At 42.1% G+C, this 23,275-nt stretch overlaps 1 protein-coding gene across 3 annotated transcripts in view; it reads left to right on the plus strand.

Moving 5' to 3' along the window:
* Positions 1-2,527: 2,527 nt before the first annotated feature.
* LOC134220283 (matrix metalloproteinase-2-like) overlaps positions 2,528-23,275 on the plus strand; it is a 261,279-nt gene continuing 240,531 nt past the window's right edge. The window contains exons 1-2 of one of the 3 annotated variants that reach the window (XM_062699296.1): positions 2,528-2,606; positions 3,095-3,907. In XM_062699296.1, the coding sequence (XP_062555280.1) occupies positions 3,722-3,907 (186 nt within the window). In that variant the 5' untranslated portion in view covers positions 2,528-2,606; positions 3,095-3,721. Of the gene's footprint in view, positions 3,908-23,275 lie in introns of all 3 variants that reach the window. The other 2 variants (XM_062699294.1, XM_062699293.1) reach the window with 2 other exon arrangements.

Consider the following 23,275-nt stretch of genomic DNA (forward strand, 5'->3'; position numbering starts at 1 on the left):
GATCAACGACCGTTATAACTTCAACAGCCATGTCGACTATTCCTGCGAAAAGGCGGCTAAAATGGTCAGTGCGTTAGCAAGGATCATGCCGAACGAGGGTGGTCCGAAAAGCAGCAGTAGGCGTCTTCTGGCGACCGTCATCCTCGATACTGAGGTACGGAGTTCCAGCCTGGGGAGCTGCGCTCAAGACGAAACGTAACCGCAGAAAGTTGAACAGCGTGTTTCGCCTAATGGCCGTTCGAGTCACGAGTGCGTACAGAAGCATTTCGTCGGAGGCAGTTTGCGTTATCGCAGGGATGATTCCAATCTGCATAACCCTAGCAGAGGATATCGAGTGTTACTAGCGGAGAGATACCAGAAAAGTGAGGAAGACGGTGAGACTGGACTGTATGGTGAAGTGGCCGCAGGAGTGGAAGGTGGATCCACCGGCTCATCCTCAATGTGTCGACGTGGGTGAATAGGGAGCATGGAGAGGTGAACTTTTACCTCACTCAGTTCCTGTCCGGGCATGGCTGTTTCCGCCACTATCTGCATCGGTGTGGCCATGTGCGTCATCGCCATTCTGCCCGGCGTATATCAACCTAGAGAAGACTCCAGAACACGTGGTATTGGATTGCCCAAGATTTGCGGAAGTGCGTAGAGGAATGTCTGCCATACGGGCGGACAACATCTCACAGCGAATGTGTAACGTGGAATGCGGTAAGCCGAGTCTCGACGCAAATACTGTCAGAGCTGCAGAGTAGATGGAGAAAGGACTAGCAATTAGGCGTCAGTTCGGAGGAAAATTTAGCGCAGCGTTGGGGCACCGGTGAACCGGAAGTCTTCTGCCAACCGGAATCGTCGGACCGGCACTCGATCAGCCAACCTGCTGAAGAAATAAGAAAGAAGAAGGAAGTGCTTCGGGTATGTAGGGCACCGCCAGTGTGGACGTCATCCTCCATCGGAACTGTCGGACCACCTATGCAACCCGAAGACGAAGCTGACGCAATGTGCGAAAGCGTCCCCTGCGATCACTGCGGAAGTTTCCTTCACCGAAACTAGTACACCACCTCGACGCCGGTGGAATCGGGGGGATTCGAGTTAGGAAGTTTGTGGCACAACCACCGAGGGATCGAGACAACGTAGCAGCAAGCCATCAGTCGGCGAACTAGCCTAAGCTAGGGACCGCAATTTTAGAAGAAGTGAAAGAGCACAGAACAAGAAAGCGCTTCGGGTATGTAGGGCCCCTGAAGACGAAGTCGGCGCAAAGCGTAAAAGCGTCCCCTGCGATTGCCGCCGGTAGTCGGAGCACCACCAGTGTGGAAGTTTCCTTCACCGGAACTGGTGGACCACCCTCGACGCCGGGGGGAGTCAGGAGGATTCGAGTCAGGAAGTTTGGTGCATAACCGTCGCGGGTGTGGATCAGCCCGGCCGTCGGCGAACTAGCATAGACTAGGGGCCGGAATTTTAGAAGAAATGCATGAAATTAGTCGGTTTTAAGATAAAAATGTATCAATTATCAATCTTTAGACATAAACACAGCCATTTGTTGACATGATTTGTGTTTTACTTTTGAAATATACAAATTATCACAATTTCACCCGTTCACCACCTGTAGTTCTTTGCAGAGCATTAGTGATTAATCATAGATTTAATCATGATTAATGAATAATGGGTGTTTTAATCATTATTCATTAATCATAATCATACAAAAAGTACGATTTAATCATTAATCACTAATCGTTAATCATAGAATTCTACAATTAATCATTAATCATTAATCATATTCATAATTATTTTGCGTTTAATCATTAATCATCAATTCTAATCATTGCATTATTTCGCTTTTATTCATTAATATTTAATCATAATCATATAATTTTTATACCTTTTAATAACCCAATTTGGAATAAAGGTTACTTGCTTTCTGAACACTATGCAAATTATTCAATTTGATTATTCATAATCATTAATCATTAATCATATCGATCTTTAATCATTAATCATACACATATTGTGTCCACATTTAATCATGATTGGTAATCGTTAATCACACTCTAAACGTTTATTCATTAATCATAATCGTTAATCATTGTCAAAAATTAATTTAATCGTTAATCATAATCATTAATCATTGTCAAAAACGAATAAATCATTATTCATAATCTTTAATCATAGAGTTGAATAATTTAATCATAACAAATTTAATCATTCACTGGAAGCTTTATTCATTAACGCTCTGGTTCTTTGACTGCAGATGAGCACTGATGCTAAAAAAATTGTCCCTCAAGGCATCGGCACTGCTCGCATTCATCGTTCCAGTTCCGTAGTGATCAGAAATGATCATGTTCATTCCATAATTCATCCGTATTTGATCAGCTCGGCGTGGTTTGGCGTATACATCAGCGCACGTGTGTATTAATGATCGCGTGTGTGGTAGATCAGTAGCTTGACTTTTGTTTTCCTTTTTCCTGCCATAGGCCGTACGCAAGAACCAACGCAGAGTAAGCTCCGTCTCAACAATTCATGCTTCATTCAGTACTATGCGGTCCATTCCAGCGATTGGTTCGGTCGGATTTCTGTGTGCGTGGTTGAGCTGAGTCCATACTGTGACCCGGCTTGTTTAGGTTTTGAAATTTTTGTTTACGTTTTTTTTCGTCTCGCTGCCGTCTCAATCCCGAGAGAATTGTTTTAGTTTCCATTATTTGACACTAAATAGGGCAGTTGGTCTTCCTCGTGAATCCAATTTAAAAGGAGGGTGGAAAACGTGAAAATCAGCGCCTGCGTGCTGGAAGTCCGATAATGAAGTGAATGTTATTGCCATTGTCGCGTGAAGTGGTGTCCTTATTTATTGCGAATCGCGACGAAAGCGAATGGTTATGAAGTGTTTGCTTGAGTTCGAGTGTCCTAGAGTTGAAATCGCATCCGGCTGCTGGAATTAAATTCATTCAATCAACAACCCTTCGAATATCGTAAATCATTTTTTGAAAAAGTGCCCAAATTTAGGTGCTACCGGCATTGCAACTATCACCTGTTCGGATCGGAGGTTGGTTTCAAATTTCAAAACGTAAACAAGTCATCAGCGGGGCATTGTGCCATTGTATGATTCATCCAGGATTCTGCGCAAGGACGTCACCACCGGATGGGGATTCTTTATGAATGAAAGTGTTTTACCGCTTTGGGATCCTTCGGCTTCTATACATACAGGATACGCAACATCAATGTCTCGCCGCCGTTGACGCCAGAATTCTGTGTGGCATCCCTTACCCCATTCCCCGCATCAGAATCAGCTGGTTTTTACTATACACACATATTTGGAATAATATAAATTACGAGGGTTAAGGCGCCAGATCCATAATAAAAAACCTCATCAAGGTTTTATAATGTGAAGTGCAGCAAATGAGTAAAAGGCAAATATGTAACCAAAAGTCTCGTATGTCTTCGAAGAATGTTCGGGTCGTGTCCAGCAAAACGTGCAATTAATTAAAGGAAGGTGTCGGTCAGTGCCAGTGTCCGCAAAATCCAGTTTAGGTTACGACGAAGAAGCTCGGTGAAGAAGGGAAGAAAAATTGCTAATCAAGCACGAAAAGATGCTAAGTTCGGAAGTGCGCTTTCCAGTGGGTTGGTTTTGTGTTGTGGTCAAAACAAAGCATAAGAAAAAAGTTCTTTTTCGAAGAAGAAGGTATCGTGTTGAAAAACGGAAAAAAAATCTGAATAAGTTCCAGCGAGGTCATCAGCGACAATGGCTTCGGTATCAGGAAGTAGGCGCGATGTCAACAGGAACTTGGCATTTCCTGGATGGGCTCGCGCGGAGAGCATCATTTCAATTGTGATTGCGTTCTGCTGCATAGCCGTAGTTGGGAAACCGTTCGTGCCTTCGCGATCGAATGGGAATCAACCGAAGACGTGGGATTTTGATGATAATGTGGTAAGTTGAGGATTTCCAGGAAACGTAAATGAGGCATTGTGTCTGCTATATGAAGTAGGACCCAGGCGATAAAATCAACGAATTTTTACGACAGTTTTCATAATTCTAAATATAAGATTTTTTTCTAAAGCCAAGGACAAAATATACTACATTTCTATTTTGAAATACTGATTTATCAGTTAATTTTAATTAAACGTACGCTCCTGCATGGTGTACTTCCTTATCTGCATCCGCCACTATCTCAATATTGATTAGAAGGAAACAAAATATGTTCTCTTGTTTCTCAATGCACATAGGCAAAATCATCTGGCAGGCATATGAATGGGAATTAGGATTTCTAAGTATAGGAAATATTGGAAAAAAATAAGACATATTCAAGCTCTATCTGGTAAAAGGGCGAATGTTACAAGAGATGATTCTCTTCGTCGACTTCCACTCTTTTAAATAAAAGTGACAAGCAGCGAATTTCTTCGTGGTTTATCACCTTAGTTCAGTTCTAAGGTAATAAATCGCGAAGAAAACATCTGCTTGTCACTTTTTTTTAGGGGAAATCGGCGAAGAGAACTCTCTCTTGCGACATTCGCTCTTATTCCAGATAGAGCTTGATATTGCTGTTCAGAGTGACTAGAAAACATGCAAATTATCTCCGGTTGTAGAAAATCTTTCAGGGTGATAATATATTGCCGATTTCACCAATTTGAAGAGTTATGTGTAGCAGGGTAGAAATATTTCACAGTCAATGCAGTGAAAAACATGGATCTCAGTATAATCTGCAGTCGCCTTCATCGCCACCGTGGTGAGTGCGACTGGGTGCAGCCGAAAAATCATTCCCAACACCGACAGTTCAATTTCGCATTCAGCCACTCACAAGTCGCTCTGACAGGCTGCTCAGTTCGCGCCATACCGTATGACTGTGAGTGGCCCATTTAAACGCGTGGTGATTTTTTTCAATTTGCTGGGTGAATGTGTACATTTTGCTGTGGTAAATTTCATCGTCGCGGCGCAGTGGGTGATGTGAGTTCTGTTGTTTACTTTTCTGTCTCTCCGGGAATGTGAGGTTGATTTCAAAGCAGGAAGAAAATAAAAACATGATATAAAAAAACATCACCTTCATCCAGTGCTGCCGAAAATTTACAACCCTGATGTGTAGATTGTGATTTGCCCGCTTCTTTTTCTCACACCCACTCTCAATTCGGGTTGATCGATTTTTGTTACTGAAATTTACCCAATTATAACTCATTACTCGTTAGTCATATGCAGAGGCGCATCCACGTTCCGAGTCGTGGGTAGGACAACTAGGGAATGTTGATTTGGGTCGATTTCTAGTTCTGATATCAGCATTAGCTTAAATCGATTCGCACAAATTTATGGGTGTTACAAGCCTAGACTTTGGTATGGGAGTAGCATCACTTCCATCCGTTATCACAGAGGTGCCGAGAACTCTACGACCTCTTATAGGTGCCACGAGAGGTTTTGGAGCTGTTAGTGTAGAAGGTATAACAGTAAGAAACGGTTTGGTACAACGTGAAACACAGAAAGAACTAAGACATACGGATTACGAATGGAACGAGCTTGCCATCGAATATTTTCTACGTTTTTCAGGATAAATGTTGTTTTTCCAAGATTGTTCAAGGATTTGATGACATACATGTTTGAATTCTTACGATTATCGAACATTTTTACAAGTTTCCAATAGAAGTTGAAATTTGCATGGATATTCAATGGATTCAATCAATTTATGTCATAACATAACATACAAAATCGTTATGGATCTACCGATTCTAAGCGAACATCCAGGAAATCGTATGATTGTCTAAGAATCTTTATGGGAGCTCAGAATTCATGACGAAGCAGATCTGTTGTTCTTCAGTTTTCAATTAATCTTTTGAGGTTTGTAGAAACTTTTTTTCCGTGGGCTTCTTATAATCCATTTAAACGTACTTTATTTACCATAACTTTCAAAATTTTTAATTAATCGCATTTGCTGATTTCAACAACTATTCTTTCATTTTTTTTGTATTCATATATTATATTTGGTAGGCACTCTGTGTCCTCTGTCCTCTGTGTCCGCTACTGTACCGTAATCTACTATGGTATTTTGCTGAACAGAATCCACAGAATCTATTTTCAGATATCCATTATTTGTTATTGTTGTCGTTGCCACTTCATCTTCTCGTGTCCATTGTGTCCGTTTGTCCATGTCGTGTACCCAATGATCGTTGCATTGTTTGGTTGCCATTTAATCCGGGTAACGTTGAGGCGCGTTCCCCAATACGCTACCGCATGGGCTGCGCATCCGGAGACTGACGAGGGTTTGGTGGAGGGGCTGGGAATCGAACCCATGACCATTCGCTTATAAGGCGGACGTGTAGCCAACTACGCTACGGGACCCCCTTACTATTCTTTCATTTCTGGAAAACTTTTAGCCTAAAGATATTCTTGATCATTTAGTGATCTGGGTGCGATCATTTAGTAGTTTGTCAATAACTTATTCCAGAGGCCGAATTCCAAAATGTGTAGTATGGTGAACTTTTAGTGCAAAGCTGTGTGAAGGTTTTCTACAACTCTGCCTAATAGTTAATTATTTGCCCTAGTTGCAGCAACTAAATTTAAATAATTGATATTTTGTTATTATCTATTACAAGTTACTGCAACTAACGCTTTAATTTTGTTATCAGAGGAATTCAAAGAATGACTAGTTCCGCAGAATTGTAGAAAAACCTTCACGCTAAAAATCCAGCATACAACACATTTTGGAATTCAGCCTATGGAATGTGTTATTGACAAATTACTAAATGATCGAGTCCAGATTACTAAATGATCGAAAATATTCTTGCTTTTGACATCTTGAGCGCTTTCGGGATTATAAGGTGCTTAAAGTTCTAAAGAACAATCAGTACTCTATTCCTTTAGAATCCCAGAAACGCCATTATTCTGATGACTCCGATTAACTTTGAAGTCACCATTTGGTAACACACAGATTCTTGCCAGTCAATGACTTCATTTGTTCTTACCATAATCATGGGTAGGACAATGCTTTGATTGTCCTACTAAGGCAAATTTATGCGTTATGCGTATTTATCCCGGCGCCACTGGTCATATGTAAGCGTGTATACTAAATCGATTCCCGCCATGATTTGACGTCTATTTGTTTTCAGATTGAGCACTCACACACAAATATTATACACGGAAAATCAAACTTTTTTGAGTGTATTGAGTGTGAGAAAAAGATGACTGTGAGAAAAAAAATCTCGCAGAACTCTTATAAAGTGCAAAAAGCGCAATAAGGCTAGCCGAATATTTGTTCCGACTAGCAACAAGTTAATTTTAAACCAAAGCTACAAATTGTATTTTTTTTCGGAAAAACAACTTTATCTACAGAAACGGGATTCTTTCTAACATTCGTAGATTTTTCTTGGGTAGTTAAGGGTCCTTCTCATGAATGTTGAAGTTCTGTTTGAAAAAGTTTTACAATCATCTTGCAACATGGAATTTCAATCGCAAAACTGAATTTTGTTTTTAATCTGTAATCTGTTAGAATCTTCAACACGTGCATTTAGCTTCACCATTTTCTCAGTGTTTAACAAACCCCTTGAGTAAATTGACAACACGATTGTCTAAGCGTTAGGCGGCAAGCGGCCAGTCTATGGGCAACACACTCTAGACGAGACGTCAACGATCAGAATTGACAAATCAAGTCAATCGAACTCAAGTGTAATAAAGTATGTGGTGTGATCGATAATTTGTTAGATTTCAATCAATTTGTTAGTGCTCAGTTAGGGTTCATTTAATCATCGTAAAATCTTCTGCGAAATTGTTCTGGAACATACCAACTGTCCTTTTTGCAAATTTGAGCTCAATCGAGCATTCAGAACCAATTTCCAGATCGAATAAGTGACGGAGGTGTATTTTCCTATATATTTTGGCTGAAATCCCCATACAAACTTCAAATCAAATGCGCCAGCTTATGCAACAAGCGATCGAGCTGAAATTTCGAGAGATTGAGGCACCAAAAGGTAAATCCTGGGAATTGGAATTCGACAACTTTTGTGTCCTGGGCCAATCTATGTACAACTTGGAAAGGTAATTCTAATCTGAATTAAACTATGAACATGCAATATGACTTAATTACAACTATCCTGGGTTATACTTAACCACACTCTATAGATCAGTTGTGTGCGGACCTGAAAGGCCATTCAAAAGTAAAGCGTTACTGAAATGTGAGTAACCTATCAGAAATGTAAACTATACCAAACTAAGTCAAACTTAAAATATAGCTGTTCAAACTTTAGTACGGTTCTTCACTCCTCAGCGATTCAACACACAGATTTCCGTTTATATCTACATTAGGGTGCCAATGGAATGTGTGGGGAGAAAAATGTCATCATATTTCAAAAAACGACATTACTCACAAATTTTTTAATTATTTTTTTCTCTTAGAACATTTTGGGGACTTTTTCATCAAATTTTAACACCGGACGATACGCAAACGTTTTCGTAGCCAAAAATATCCCCCTAGGCAAAATTTGAGCTAAATCGGACATGATTTAGGGGTGCTCAAAATTAATCAAAACTTTTTTTTTCTCACAAGGGGGAATTTTTGTTTTGTTTTTTGATGCCAAAGGACTGCATGAATGCATGAAACCTTGAGATTTTTTTTTTTGTTTTTGAAAAAAAAATCTACTGTTTTGGGACATTGAAAAAAATTCTTATGACGAAAACAATTTTTCATCGAATTTAAAAACCGGACGTTACGCAGACATTTTTTAAGCCCTAAAATAGGGTAAATCACTACTTGGGCCTATGGACCCGGTTCCCGGCTCACTGCACAGAAAACTAATGATTCATACTGTTTGGAAGCCGTAGGTTTATGATTGATAATTTTTAAAAAGTCTCCCATTTATTTTTCACAATACTCAATATTTTTCAATCACTTGTTTTACTCCTAATTGATCCAATTGTAGAAAATAAAAATGTAGATTTCAAAATCTCGCTCTCCGATGCCACACCACTGAGCCGGAGTGATTCTTTCCACTTTTACAAAACGGTATCATCAAATAAACACCTACCTGAAAATCGTCCTAGTGCTCGTTACAATCATTGCTTCAAGCTTTTAATCAACACACCATAATGCTTAACACACGCACTTCAATCTAATCACTAGAACGTATCACTAGAACTTATATAAACATAATTAGAATACATTAAAAAATATATTCTCAAACCGAACAAAAAATCACCTCGGCCCAAAAACTTCTAGCCGCACCGTGCTGCCAAAAGGCCAGGAGAATGAAAATGATCCTTCATCGTTAATAGGAAAACTGTCTAATACGTTGACGCTATCATGTTATTTATAATTTTCTCGATTTCAAAAGGTGAAAAAAATATTGTTTTTAAGTATTTGGAAAAAATTTGGATGAGTAAATATATCTTCTCAACCAAATAAAAATGATTATGAATGATACCATCTGGCATCTTGTTGTCGTGGAACGTGCATATTTTTGTTTACGTCGCATTTTCTACCGTCCCGAGAGAGAATGAGAGAAAAATGTTGAGAAATTGAGTAAAATTTTGCTTAGGCCGGGAACTGGTTTTATGATATGCCGAATGGAAATCGCTAGGACTGAAATGAGTGCTGCACCTCGTTAATTTAAATCAAATAAAAGCTTTTTTAAACGATATTTAGCACGAATAGCTATTTTTTAAGCAGAAGTGAACCCCAATGCAGTATTATACAGCCCACAAAATTCAGGAAAAGTTGCTTCCTGTCATAAATATCAATTGAATAATGCAGTCGTACGCATGTTAGGCCGGGAATGGGGTAAGAAACCCTATACCCCTATGCAAAATTTGAGTTCCATCGGACAAGATTTAGGGTGCTCAAAATCTTGCTATCAAAGTTTTGAATTTTTTGTAACTTTGAAAATTTTTGAGATCAGATTTACGGAGAAAATTATCAGATTGCTAGGCAATGTTTATTACACTGAGGTTTATTTTTACGCGGTACCGCATGAATTCAAAACACAACGTGTAAAGATCAAGTTACAAAAAAATCAAAATTTTGATGGCAAGATTTTGAGCACCCCTAAATCATGTCCGATGGAGCTCAAATTTTGTATAGGGGCATATTTTAGGGCTTAGGAAATGTTTGCGTAACGTTCGGTTTTTAAATTCGATGAAAAATTGTTTTCGTCATAAGAAATTTTTTCAAAGTCCCAAAACAGTCGATTTTTTTTTTCAAAAAAAAAAAATCCCAAAGTTTCATGCATTTTGAGTCCTTTGGCATCAAAAAACAAAAAAAAATCCCCACTTGTGAGAAAAAAATAAGGTTTTGACTAATTTTGAGCACCACTAAATCATGTCCGATTTAGCTCAAATTTTGCATAGCGGGATATTTTTGGCTACGAAAACGTTTGCGTATCGTCCGGCATTGAAGTCCCAAAAATGTTCTAAGAGAAAAAATCGTTTTTCTCCAAAAAAAATTTTTTTGATGACATTGTTTAACTAATTTAAGTTTTGACGAAGTTTTACCCAACGGATACTTTTGTGTGTTTTATTTTAATTTTATTTTTTGTTATTGCGACATTAACGACTACAACGATCGCCTCGATGATGATGGTGATGGATTTTATATTTTCTTGACGTAATTATTAAATTAACTTTTCTTTGTGTAGTCTACAAGAATTTTAGCCTCGCGCGCGGAATACAGGTATAAATTAATTCAATTTTTTTTTCGTATGCTACATTTTGATCTGTTTGAATGATTCAGAGTGAATGACTTTTGTCTGGTTACTACTGAAAGAGTTTAGAATGTTCGATATATCTATCTACACGGAAGAAATAAACTACCCAATAGTGATTTTAATTCACCCAACCTCGAACATCCGTACGGGAAGCCAAAATTGAGTAAGTAGGGTCGAAGTAGTTTGCCTTTACACCCATGTTAAAAAAGTACCCAACGGAAAATTTATTAACCCAAATGTAAGTTTAATTCACTCAATTTCGACCTCAGGTAATAAAACTCAAAATTGGCTTCCCGTATTGAACTAGCGTCGTTGGATTGTTTGGCTCTTTTGTTTTTGACAACAAAAGAAAGAGTGGATGAAAGAGAAGAAAAAAAATAACTCAAAATTAAGTTTAAAAATACTCAATTTTGGGTACTTTTTTTCTTCCGTGTTAAGCCAACAATCAATTCGTGAAGTCGAAGCAAAATTCTTCACACAAACAATGACAGTTCTTTATGGGTTTTTACAGTAGAGCAACAGAGAGGAGGAGATTAGTATTTATTTATTCAGACTAAGGCCGAAGTGGCCTGTGCGGTATATAAGAGTCTTCTCCATTCGGCTCGGTCCATGGCTACACGTCGCCAGCCACGCAGTCTACGGAGGGTCCGCAAATCATCTTCCACCTGATCGATCCACCTTGCCCGCTTCGCACCTCGCCTTCTTGTGCCCGTCGGATCGTTGTCGAGAACCATTTTCACCGGGTTATTGTCCGACATTCTGGCTACGTGCCCGGCCCACCGCAGTCGACCGATTTTCGCGGTGTGAACAATGGGTGGTTCTCCCAACAGCTGATGCAACTCGTGGTTCATTCGCCTCCTCCACGTACCGTCCGCCATCTGCATCCCACCATAGATGGTACGCAGCACTTTCCTTTCGAAAACTCCGAGTGCGCGTTGGTCCTCCACGAGCATCGTCCAGGTCTCGTGTCCGTAGAGGACTACCGGTCTAATGAGCGTTTTGTAGATTGTCAGTTTGGTACGGCGGCGAATTCTATTCGATCGGAGCGTCTTGCGGAGTCCAAAGTATGTACGATTTCCAGCCACTATACGTCTCCGAATTTCTCTGCTGGTATCATTTTCGGCAGTCACCTCGATTTCGTCAACACCGATGCCAACTCGCGGTGGGTGGCTCACATTTTCTTCTCTTGAACCTATTCCTATCATGTACTTCGTCTTCGACGTGTTGATGACTAGTCCGATCCGCTTGGTTTCCCTCTCCAGTCTGATGTAGGCTTCCTCCATCTTCTCAAAGCTACGTGCCATAATATCTATGTCGTCGGCGAAGCCAAATAGCTGGATGGCCTTATTGAAAATTGTACCACTCGTGTTAATCCCTGCTCTTCGTATTACCCCTTCCAAAGCGATGTTGAATAGCAGACACGAAAGACCATCACCTTGCCGTAACCCTCTGCGGGTTGCGAAGGGACTCGAGAATGCCCCTGAAACTCGAACTACGCACATTACCCGATCCATCGTCGCTTTGATCAACCGTGTCAGTTTATCCGGAAATCCGTTTTCGTGCATTAGCTGCCATAGCTGGTCCCGATCGATTGTATCATATGCGGCTTTGAAGTCGATGAATAGATGATGTGTGGGCCCGTTGTATTCGCGGCACTTCTGCAGTACTTGGCGAATGGCGAACACCTGGTCCATGGTGGAGCGTTCGCCCATGAAACCCGCCTGGTACTGCCCCACGAACTCCCTTGCAATTGGTGCTAGTCGACGGCATAAAATTTGGGAGAGTACCTTGTAGGCGGCGTTCAGCAATGTGATTGCGCGGTAGTTGCTACAATCCAGCTTATCGCCCTTTTTGTAGATGGGACACACGACACCTTCCATCCACTCCTGCGGCAAAACTTCCTCCTCCCAAATCTTGGTAATGACCCAGTGCAGCGCTCTAGCCAGTGCCTAACCACCGTGTTTAAATAGCTCTCCTGGTAGTTGGGCAACCCCAGGGGCTTTGTTGTTCTTCAGCCGGCCGATCTCCTCCTGGATTTCCTGGAGATCCGGAGCCGGTAGAATTATGTCCTGCGCGCGTTCCCCCAGGTCCATCACCATACCGTCATCTTCGTCTGCCACATCGCCATTCAGGTGCTCTTCGTAGTGCTGCCGCCACCTTTGGATCACCTCACGCTCGTTCGTAAGAAGGTTCCCGTTTATGTTCTTACACATATCAGGCTGTGGTACTTCTCATAGAACTTTCGTGTGTTATTAGTGCGGTACAGTTGCTCCATCTCTTCAAGGTCTCAATCTTCCTGCTGACGCTTTTTCCTCCGGAAAATCGAGTTCTGTCTGTTCCGCGCCTGTTTATATCGTGCCTCGTTCGCCCTCGTGCGGTGTTGCAGCAATCTCGCCCATGCTGCATTCTTCTCTTCCACTAACTGCTCACATTCGCCGTCATACCAGTCGTTTCTCTGATCCGGGTGCACCGTGCCAAGTGCAGCGGTTGCGGTGCTACCAATGGCGGATCGAATATCTCTCCAGCCATCTTCAAGAGACGCTGCGCCTAGCTGCTCTTCCGTTGGGAGTGCCACTTCCAGCTGCTGCGCGTATTCTTGGGCTAGTCTACCGTCTTGTAGCCGCCCAATGTTAAGCCGCGGCTTCCGACTTCGACGCGTGTTGTACACCGTCGAGAGTTTTGAGCGCAGGCATACTACAACGAGGTAGTGGTCGGATTCAATATTCGCACTGCGGTAAGTGCGGACGTTCGTGATGTCGGAGAAGAATTTACCGTCGATTAGAACGTGGTCGATTTGGTTTTCCGTTTCTTGGTTAGGTGATCTCCATGTGGCCTTGTGGATATTTTTGCGGGGAAAGAAGATGCTTCGGGCTACCATTTCACGGGAGGCTGCGAAGTTTATGCATCGTTGGCCGTTGTCGTTCGATACGGTGTGCAAACTATCCGGTCCGATGACCGGTCTATACATTTCCTCCCTTCCTACCTGCGCGTTCATGTCACCGATGACGATTTTGACGTCCCGCAGTGGGCATCCATCGTATGTCTGCTCCAGCTGTGCGTAGAACGCTTCTTTCTCGTCGTCGGGTCTCCCTTCGTGTGGGCAGTGCACGTTGATGATGCTATAGTTGAAGAAACGGCCTTTAATCCTCAGCTTGCACATCCTTGCGTTGATTGGCTGCCACCCAATCACGCGTTGGCGCATCTTTCCCAGCACTATGAAGCCGGTTCCCAGCTCGTTGGTGGTGCCACAGCTTTGGTAGAAGGTAGCCGCCCGATGCCCGCTTTTCCACACTTTCTGTCCTGTCCAGCAAATCTCCTACAGCGCCCCAACGTCGAAGTTGCGGGGATGTAATTCATCGTAGATCATCCTGTCGCAACTAGAGTTTTTAGTACTGACCCTTTTTGGTGAGTCCCGGTACTACGGTACTGAACCCCTCAGTACCGGGAGTACCGGGAAAATACCGGTACTGGAAGATTTTTTTTCGAAAATCATTAAAATCAATAAAAATACAGAATTAAATGGTAACGATTCAAACTTTATTCATTGCTTTGTATGTATTCAACACTTGTCTTGGAGCTTGTCCTTTTCCTTGAAATATGCTTTCAAAACGCACAGCATATGCAATGTTTCGTCAGACATAAGGGATCGTATTTTAGTAGCGAAGCTTCCAGAAACAGAGAAAGCTCTTTCTGAGTCTACAGAAGTAGGGCGAACTGTTGCTATTGAATCATGAAGCAATAACAAGTATTTTCCTTTCAGCTTTTTCTGAGTCGTTGTAAGTTAACTTTTGTCTTACAATCTTTACGAATCCTGGTGCAGTAATCGAACTTACAGGAACACTCTTGCCTCAAGCGGGGACGATTTGGAAAAATACTGATGAAGTGTGACGATTTTTTTGGATGTGACGATGTCGTTGCGGTTTGATAGTCTTGAGGTACGTCATCGGACGCCTGACGTTTGTCCTAACTGATTGTCGCTGTCGTCACTGGCGAAACATCTTTTGCTGGTAAGGATAGGGCACTAAATGTCAACGAAGGAATAATTAGTACGTTTTGACAGATAGGTAGCCAACATGTTTGGGGACGATAACAAAAAGAACCGCAGCGACAATCGTCCTCTATAGTTTATTACCTCTATTGTCAGGTGTTTGAAATTTTAGAAAAAAAAAATATATCTTTCTTACTAGCTGCTGCATTCAAAAATGAGGTTTTAACCATCGGAAGTTTTAACCAAAACTTTTTCCTTAGTACCGAAAATACCGGTACTTTCATTAAGCCAGTACCGGTATTTCGGTACCGAAAATTGGGCGGTATTCCCGGGAATTCCGGTACCGATACTCCCGGTACTAAAACCCTAGTCGCAACCTGCGAAACCTAGCGACTTGCAGTTCCATGTTCCAAGCTTTATTCGTCGCCTAGGTCTTTGCCGATTATATCGAGTCGCATTATCCCTTATATTGTTCGTAATTATTGGTTTTCCAGGCGGCTTATTGGGCCTGTGCAAACCTCCTGTCTCGCCGGAGGGCCGTCGTGTCAGGGCTGTTTAGCGTCCCACCTAACACCAGGACTTGGGCTTGTGCGCTTTGAGCGGCACACGGTCGCTTTGGCGGAGCCTACTTGCGGATTCATGCAGCTTTTTATAGAGGTTTAACAGGGCCCACTGTCAAACCCCACCACATCCTAGGCAGGCGCCACAACTCGCAGATGGCCTGGGGAGGGATCGTCAAGCCCTTGGACATAGTCCCTGCTGCCCCCGCAGTTGCTGTTGTTGTGAACGTATTCCATTCTTTGTACCACAGAGAGCATGCACCAATTTTCAATTGAGTAAATTGATCTTTGGTTACGCGTCTAGATCGAAAGGCCTTACTCCAGGATTTTCTTGGATAATTAAGAGCATATGTTGTGAACGCATTCCATTCTTTGTACCACAGAGAGCATGTATCATTTTTCAATTGAGTAAATTGATCTTTGGTTTGGTTACGAACTTATACTGTCTACAATATATAAGTAACTACCCTTGTGGCCCGAGGTAAACAACCCTTCAGGGAAGTTCGCGGTGTTTTGGGAGATCGTGATGTTGTCTATATGCAGGCCATTTATAGTTTTCTTTGTGCTTCTGACATCAAAATCTAACATTTTGTTTTTTTTTTTTCTTTCTTTAAAGTTTTTTTTTTGTTCTGTCTCTGCCTTTTTGTTCCGTAGAGCTCCATAGCTCTTGCCATCCGGAAGATGCTCCCAGTCGAACCATTCCTCGAGCACGACGACACGCCACATCGTCACTGACGCCAAATGCCCGGATGAGAAGCTGAAATTTCCTGATCCCAAATCCTAAGCCCCGTCCATCCTTAAACATTGTAAACTAACCTCGAGTCACCACGAGTACGCTGGCTTCTACCCCCCTCTTACTAACCGTATAATAAAATGATATTGATTGTATATATCACAAAGAACAATGGCTCCGTAAAGTGTTATACACGCCTGAGCCTACCAAATAAACGAAATTGAAAAAAAAAATATAAGTAATACCGGAATGTGGCTGGAATGAGTTTAGATGATAGTGTACACTTTTTTCTATCTCGCCAGGTGATAGTTTCATTGATTTAAATGATCAATCGCGAGTATTTAGTAAATTTGAATCTGATATGACGGGAATTAGCGCCATGGACGAATTAGCGCATGGCCCTACGTCTAAGTTTGGGAGATGATATTAGCATTTCCATATCATTCAATATTTATGATTGAAGTATGCGATCAGCGATCATAGGCAGTACAGGGCGGTTAAGCAGTGCTAAACTTTGTTCTAAAATGGGGTCGTCAATAACTTACGTACTGAATCGTGATGACATTTCTGGGTACCGAGGGTTGCTCATAGCTTGTGAAACTGGAACCATGAAATATTCACAAGTTTCATATTGATTGTTGGTACAGGGTAGTACACACACGTGTCGAGCAAAACAAGTAAAACACTTTTATGTTCGACATGTTAGCTTTGAGTGCATGTTGCGCCACCAACTTGTTTCATCCATCTAAATTATATGACAGGATCTGATTGTGCCTCCTTCGAATTTCCAAGCTGTAAAAACATCAATAATTGAGGTTTTAACTGCCTATCAGTACTTCAAATGCATCTTATTTTAAACACAAACTGCATACCCCAAGCCTGTCATTTCGAGTAGTTATTATCGTACCGTTGCACCGTTATCTTCATAATGTCAGTTCGAATATCTTTACTAACAAAAAAAAAACTTAGATTTAATTGGAAATCCCTCAATCGGTCTCCATACGGGTATGCGGGTGCTGCTGTAGCGATGTGAATCTGCTCTTATGGGAAATTATTTGCATACAGTGAGTTATGATTTGATCTTTGCCCGCTCGGGCTCGATCCAATTAGCCGCGATGATGCAACGCAGCCACAGATGACCCATTCCACATGGCGAAAATTATCAGTTTTGGCACCTTTTTTCCTAGCAAAGTAAACATGAACGAATTACAAACAATAAGGCTTGAGCCCCCTCTCTGTCTGTGTTGGCTCATTAGCGAAAAAACAAATCGGGCACGCGTTTAGTTTCATCGTTTTGTATGGGAGGAGGAACCGACCGAACCATTTCCGGTGCATTCCTTCATATCATCTCATTTCGTCTCGTTATGAATGGAATGGATGGATGGAAACAAGAATAAAATATAACAAACCGTCCGATGTGTGTGCATTTGATTTAAACAAATAACGCGGCATCCAGCATCGTATAACAGCCTTGTTTTATGTACCACATAAAAGGGTAGGGTTTTCAGATCGCGGTTGACGGGGCACCTGTTTCACGATTAGCAAATCCTTGTCTCACGATTTTCGATACATTTTGAAGAATATCTGCGATAATCGATTTTTCTTAATTTCTTCTTGGATATGCCATATTAAATGAAGATGAGTGAGCTTTGATATAAAAATACATGATAAAATGCCATTAGGCTCGTAATCTGAACAGGCTATAACAGATCATATGGACGTCCAGACTCCAGATAAAGTAATGTAAAAGATTTGTCTACGCTATTTGATGCTCGATCGGCTCATTTTGAGGCGTCGCTGACAGACAACATCTTTTCTACATTTGTAAAAAGAGCAAAACAACCATACCCATTTTCCATAGATTCTAAAAATGCAATAGAGGGGAAGTAGGGGAACTGTTCCGATACCCATCTCACTGAACATATATTCATCTCATCGCGAAACAAAGAAATACAGCACCAATTTCGTCGCTTAGTTTTGTCAACAGCAAGCACTGCTTAAAAAATCACAAAAATAAGAAACAATTCTAATTGCTTTCCATTGCTTTGTTTTTGATGGGATGAATATCGGAGCCATGAGATAAATTCCAGGAGCAGCTCCCCTATATGCCAATCTCAAGAAAACGGTAAAGAAAATCGGCTCCAATTATGGTATATTGCAAGCATTGCAATTCAATCTAATTCGTTCAGCACATAATTTCCAAATGCTCCGTCATGGCGAACATTTGCCAACCCCCGTCATAAGGCATACGTTCTAGACATTATCGCACCGTTCTAGCAGTCCCACACAGTAGCGTCTCGTTGAAGTGTGATCTGTGGTGCGTTGCTGCGAGCACATACGCGAGAGTCTCCGAGCGTTCATATGGTTCCATGGTTCAATTAAGACTGACCTTTCCTATCCTTCGTTTCTACTCGCTCCTTGCACTTTGCGCGCATCACGTCCGAACGTACATATGTCGCCGTTGACCATAACCGCGACTATTGGAAAGCGCGAGAACTCAGACAAGTTTCTCGCAATTTAAACTGATTCATGGGACTCTCCCAGCTGACGAACCGCACGCCCACCGGACCGGTCTAACCCGGATCAGTAGGTACGGCCACAACAAAACTGCCACAGGAAAGATCATCAGCCCTATGTGAGTGCGGTGCGCTTGAATTATTTATAGCCCTGCTCGAAATTATGAACGCACTGTTCTGGTACGCATATGGCTCAAACCGGCCAACTGCATCTCATCACGCGGTGCTTCATTTTTTATTCTTATTTCATATCGAGAGCAGAACCTTTACCCAAGAAGAAACATATTTGCCTTGCCATCAACGGCTGCTGGGCCTGACGCGCGATCTGAACGATAACGATGGAAGATACTCACTCACGATAGCGAGATCAACGATCATCGGCACATGTGTATGTAAGTATCTGAAGGAAATTCTCATCGACGTGAGTCACAAATAGTAAACCGCCACCGGAACGTGGGTTGAGAAGATTCAACGAGCCTGTCATTCTGCAAATAGGCGAAATGACTGGCCTTAGTTAGACGCCATGATCGATGCATTGACGACGTTCGATCGTGCTAATTTTTCCACGGCCTGTGACTATTATCGATGCGACGTGATTTTATGAGCGAATGAGCAAAGACCGACAATCAGATCGTTCTTGAAAGCTGACAGCAGCGCCGCAGTTACGGACAAAACAATGTTTCACACGGAAGTGTTCCCGGCTTCGTTGTTTCGGCATCCAACATTAGAAACCATAATTCATACCGAACTAACATGCTTATTACTTGCAACGAGGTGGGACGGAGGCAGAGGTGCGATAATCACCATGACGATGACGGGAACGACGGACCGGGCGGTCCTACAACCGGAGGACTAATTTATGAGCATATACAATTGCACTTCTGTCGATCCGTTGCGGGAAACTAAATGGAAAAATAATAACATCCCAAGATTGGTATGCACTTCAAAGTGGTCAGGATTACGAAATAGTGCTGCATATATCATCGGCAAGCTGATGGAGTTTATGATTTATGCTCAGTAACGGATATGTTTATAAATCAACGGAAAACTTAAGCTTAAGTTTAATTTGTTATAGAAAAATTATTCACCTTACACTGATGGGGCAAAAACAACTACGATGCGCGATGAGAAGAAAAAAGTCAAGGTCCAAATATCACATCTCCAAATAAAGTCGTTATATATTTTTTATAGTGGTATGGAGGCAAATCTGCAAACAGACACCTGAAATTTTCACTCAGGGAATGGTTGCTGTGTACCGTTCTCAAAGTTCTGTGCAAAATTATCCTAGCCCGGATTCAGGACAAGATCGATGCGACTCTACGGCGGCAGCAAGCCGGATTCCGTGCCGGGAGATCCTGTGTGGACCATATTGTCACGCTCCGCATCATTTTGGAGCAGGTCAACGAATTCCAAGAGTCCCTTTACTTGGTATTCATTGACTACGAAAAAGCTTTCGACCGTCTCAATCACGAGAATATGTGGGGCGCCCTGAGACGCAAGGGGGTTCCTGAGAAAATCATCGGCCTCATCTAAGCACAGTACGAGGCCTTTTTGTGTAGAGTGCTGCACAATGGGGTCCTGTCCGACCCTATCCGGGTCGTAGCTGGTGTGAAACAAGGATGTATTCTATCACCGTTACTGTTCCTCATCGTAATCGATGAGATTCTGGTAGATGCGATTGACCGTGAACCAAACCGCGGGCTGTTATGGCAGCCTGTAACTATGGAGCACCTAAACGACTTCGAATTGGCGGATGACGTTGCACTACTCGCGCAACGGCGCTCTGATATGCAGAGTAAACTCAACGACCTTGCCGATCACTCCTCCTCGGCAGGTTTAGTCATCAACGTCAACAAAACCAAATCGTTGGATGTAAACACGGTGACTCCTTCCAGTTTCACAGTAGCCGGGCAACCAGTGGAGAATGTTGAAAGCTTCCAATATCTTGGTAGCCAAATGGCGTCAGACGGCGGTACCAAGATCGACATAGGCGCACGGATCAAGAAAGCAAGGGCTGCCTTTGCGAGTTTAAGAAATATCTGGAAAAACAGGCAGATAAGTGCAGATAAGTGAACGCACCAAAATACGATTTTTCAACTCCAACGTGAAATCTGTGCTGTTATACCCTAGCGAAACATGGTGTGTATCAGTGGAGAACACTCAACGGCTGCAGGTGTTCATTAACAGATGCCTGCGGTATATAATTCGGGCCTGGTGGCCTCACAACTGGATCTCAAACAACGAGCTCCATTGTCGTTGTCACCAGAGGCCGATAACAACAGAAATTCGGGATCAGAAGTGGGGCTGGGTCGGCCACACTCTACGTAGGGGCGGAAACGAAATCTGTAAGCAAGCATTAGACTGGAACCCAGCGGGACATCGCAGCAGAGGCAAACCCAGAGGCTCATGGCGGCGAAGCCTCAATAAAGAAATAAAAGAAGTCGACCGAAATCTAACCTGGCAACAGGTTAAAGCGATAGCCGGGCATCGCTCAGGATGGAGATCTTTCAAGTCGGCCCTTTGCACCACCGGAGGTGTACAGGATCCATAAGTAAGTAAGTAAGAATGGGGCTGACGGAAGGCCGATCCACTAAACACACCCAAATAGCGGTTGGTTACTTGAGTTACCCTCTCTTCTAATATCCTGATCCTTTTAGAGGATAGGCAGTACTATACGTACTCCTTCCAAAACGACACATGACGTAAGTGCGCATACGTGCCTCAATTCTCCATGTACTTCCCATGCACCACCTGTGCACAAAGACACACTGGCACAACATGTGCCCCAACACTCACCCACCTGAGTCGCGAGCCCACCAACAAGTACGACAGGTACATTGCAGGAGGTACCCCGAGTTGGCATCTCACGACTAAGTTGGTCCTCAATCAGTGTGATTATCATCCGTCCAGCACCGGAGTAATATCACTTATCTACCGGAGACAACCCTATGTTGGTGACTTCTATGCCACTCTTACCTCAGCTACGAGGCAGACCATTTCACGTCTCCTATTTGTGAGGTGTCGCAGAAGCATCAACCCCTCTCGACGCTCCTGCCAGGCATAGCGGGACTTTCGTGTCCCCTGAATATGAGGCGGCGCAGATGTATCAGGCGAGACTTCGTTCATTTTATCACTACCGATCATGCGTACCATTGCGTACCTTACTTGTGTGCTCACCCATACATTTGCTCCTACACTCTGTGGGGGTATTACGTATCCATAGTAGCATTTTGGGTTTATGCTGGTTTTATAATACTCTTGTATAGTAAATTATGGTCTTTAAGAGCGTTATAAAACTTAAAATGTTACTTGGGATAATCCCCCAGTACCGTGAACCACGTGAACCAATTGGGGCTGTGCGGGTTAGCATATGCGGTATTTAAAAACTCAAAGGTACAGCCCAATCGGGTTGTACGCAAAGGTGACGTTGAACTACGTAGCTGTATGTAATGTACAGGTTTTCGACTATTCTGTGCAATGAGACCAAAGCAAGCGTTTTTCAAGCCCAGCCTGAATCTGCTTTCGTTGTTTATCCTATGCTCCTGAGATTGAGTGAGCATAACTGGTGATGTATATAAACTAACTAACTGGACTAACATTTGAAAATGAAGATAAAAATAAAATTTTCAAATAATCGAGGATGAACCAGTGTTGTAAAATGTCATTTGCCTTCGTTTGTATAATTTTTCCAGAACTTTTTTCAGAAGGTAGCCATCAATTCCTGAGGTATGGCGAACTTATAGTGATGTGCCTTCAGCTTTGTCCAACAAGACATTGCTGTAAATATGTTATATGGGGCGTGGGAGGCAAAATGTCATTCAAATGACATTATGTCAAATGACACGTGACATTTTGGAGAGTTTTCACTCTCCAGCCTCAGATGTTATATTTAGAGCAATGTACCCTTGAACAAAAATATAGCCCTACTAAAGCGTTATAAGTTCATCTGAAATTATGGAATAAATTTGGCTTTTAAAGAAAGTTATGAACAAATTAGTCAAATGACATGCAGATGACATTTTACAAGCCTGGGATGAACAACACTCTCAAGCGTTCACATATCCAAATTACCAATTGATAAAAACTCCCTGGAGAGTAAGAATCGTTCGATAATTCTCGCTTAACTTTTCAAAAGGACCTAAGTAACATTTTTTCAATGAATTAATTTGAATAGCGCAATCAACAGAAAAACATGAAAGCTTTTGATTGCAGTACTCAAATTAATTCATGAAAAAAATGTTACTTAGGTCCTTTTGAAAAGTTAAGCGAGTGTATCTCGATTAAAAGCATTGGTAACAATGCCAAACATTCGATTGAACTTCATTGTTGACATAAAATTGGTATTAATTAGGTTTACATTTGTAGACCAACATTTGAAAAGGGCGTAACAGCCAAAATTTATTCCTTCTTTTTCTTCGTCTGCATATATAGCTATATATGTGGACAAAGAATCAGAAGGAATGAATTTTGGCTGTCACGCCCTTTTCAAATGTTGGTCTAGATTTAAATGATAATCGATTACACAATTTGAAAAGCACAAGCCTGGCTGATAGTGAACAGCTGCAACCATCACCGACGCTATAGAGACTTACCACCCGTCGCTAAGTCAGTCTAAACCCCTGGTGGCTCATTACAGAAAAACCCATTGCGAAAGCTGGGCTGTCAACGGCGTTATTGATAATAATTATTATTCCTTCACGTGAATTGTGTCGGACTTAGCGTTTACTCCGGCAGACACCTACGAATCAGCAAAAACGAGCCAAAGAAAGTTTACCAGAACGCATTCACTGCAGCAGCGAAGAAGATTCTGAGGTCCTCTACTGGCATC

The sequence above is a fragment of the Armigeres subalbatus genome, chromosome 3 (assembly GCF_024139115.2).
Source record: "Armigeres subalbatus isolate Guangzhou_Male chromosome 3, GZ_Asu_2, whole genome shotgun sequence".
Classification (NCBI taxonomy): Eukaryota; Metazoa; Arthropoda; class Insecta; order Diptera; family Culicidae; genus Armigeres; species Armigeres subalbatus.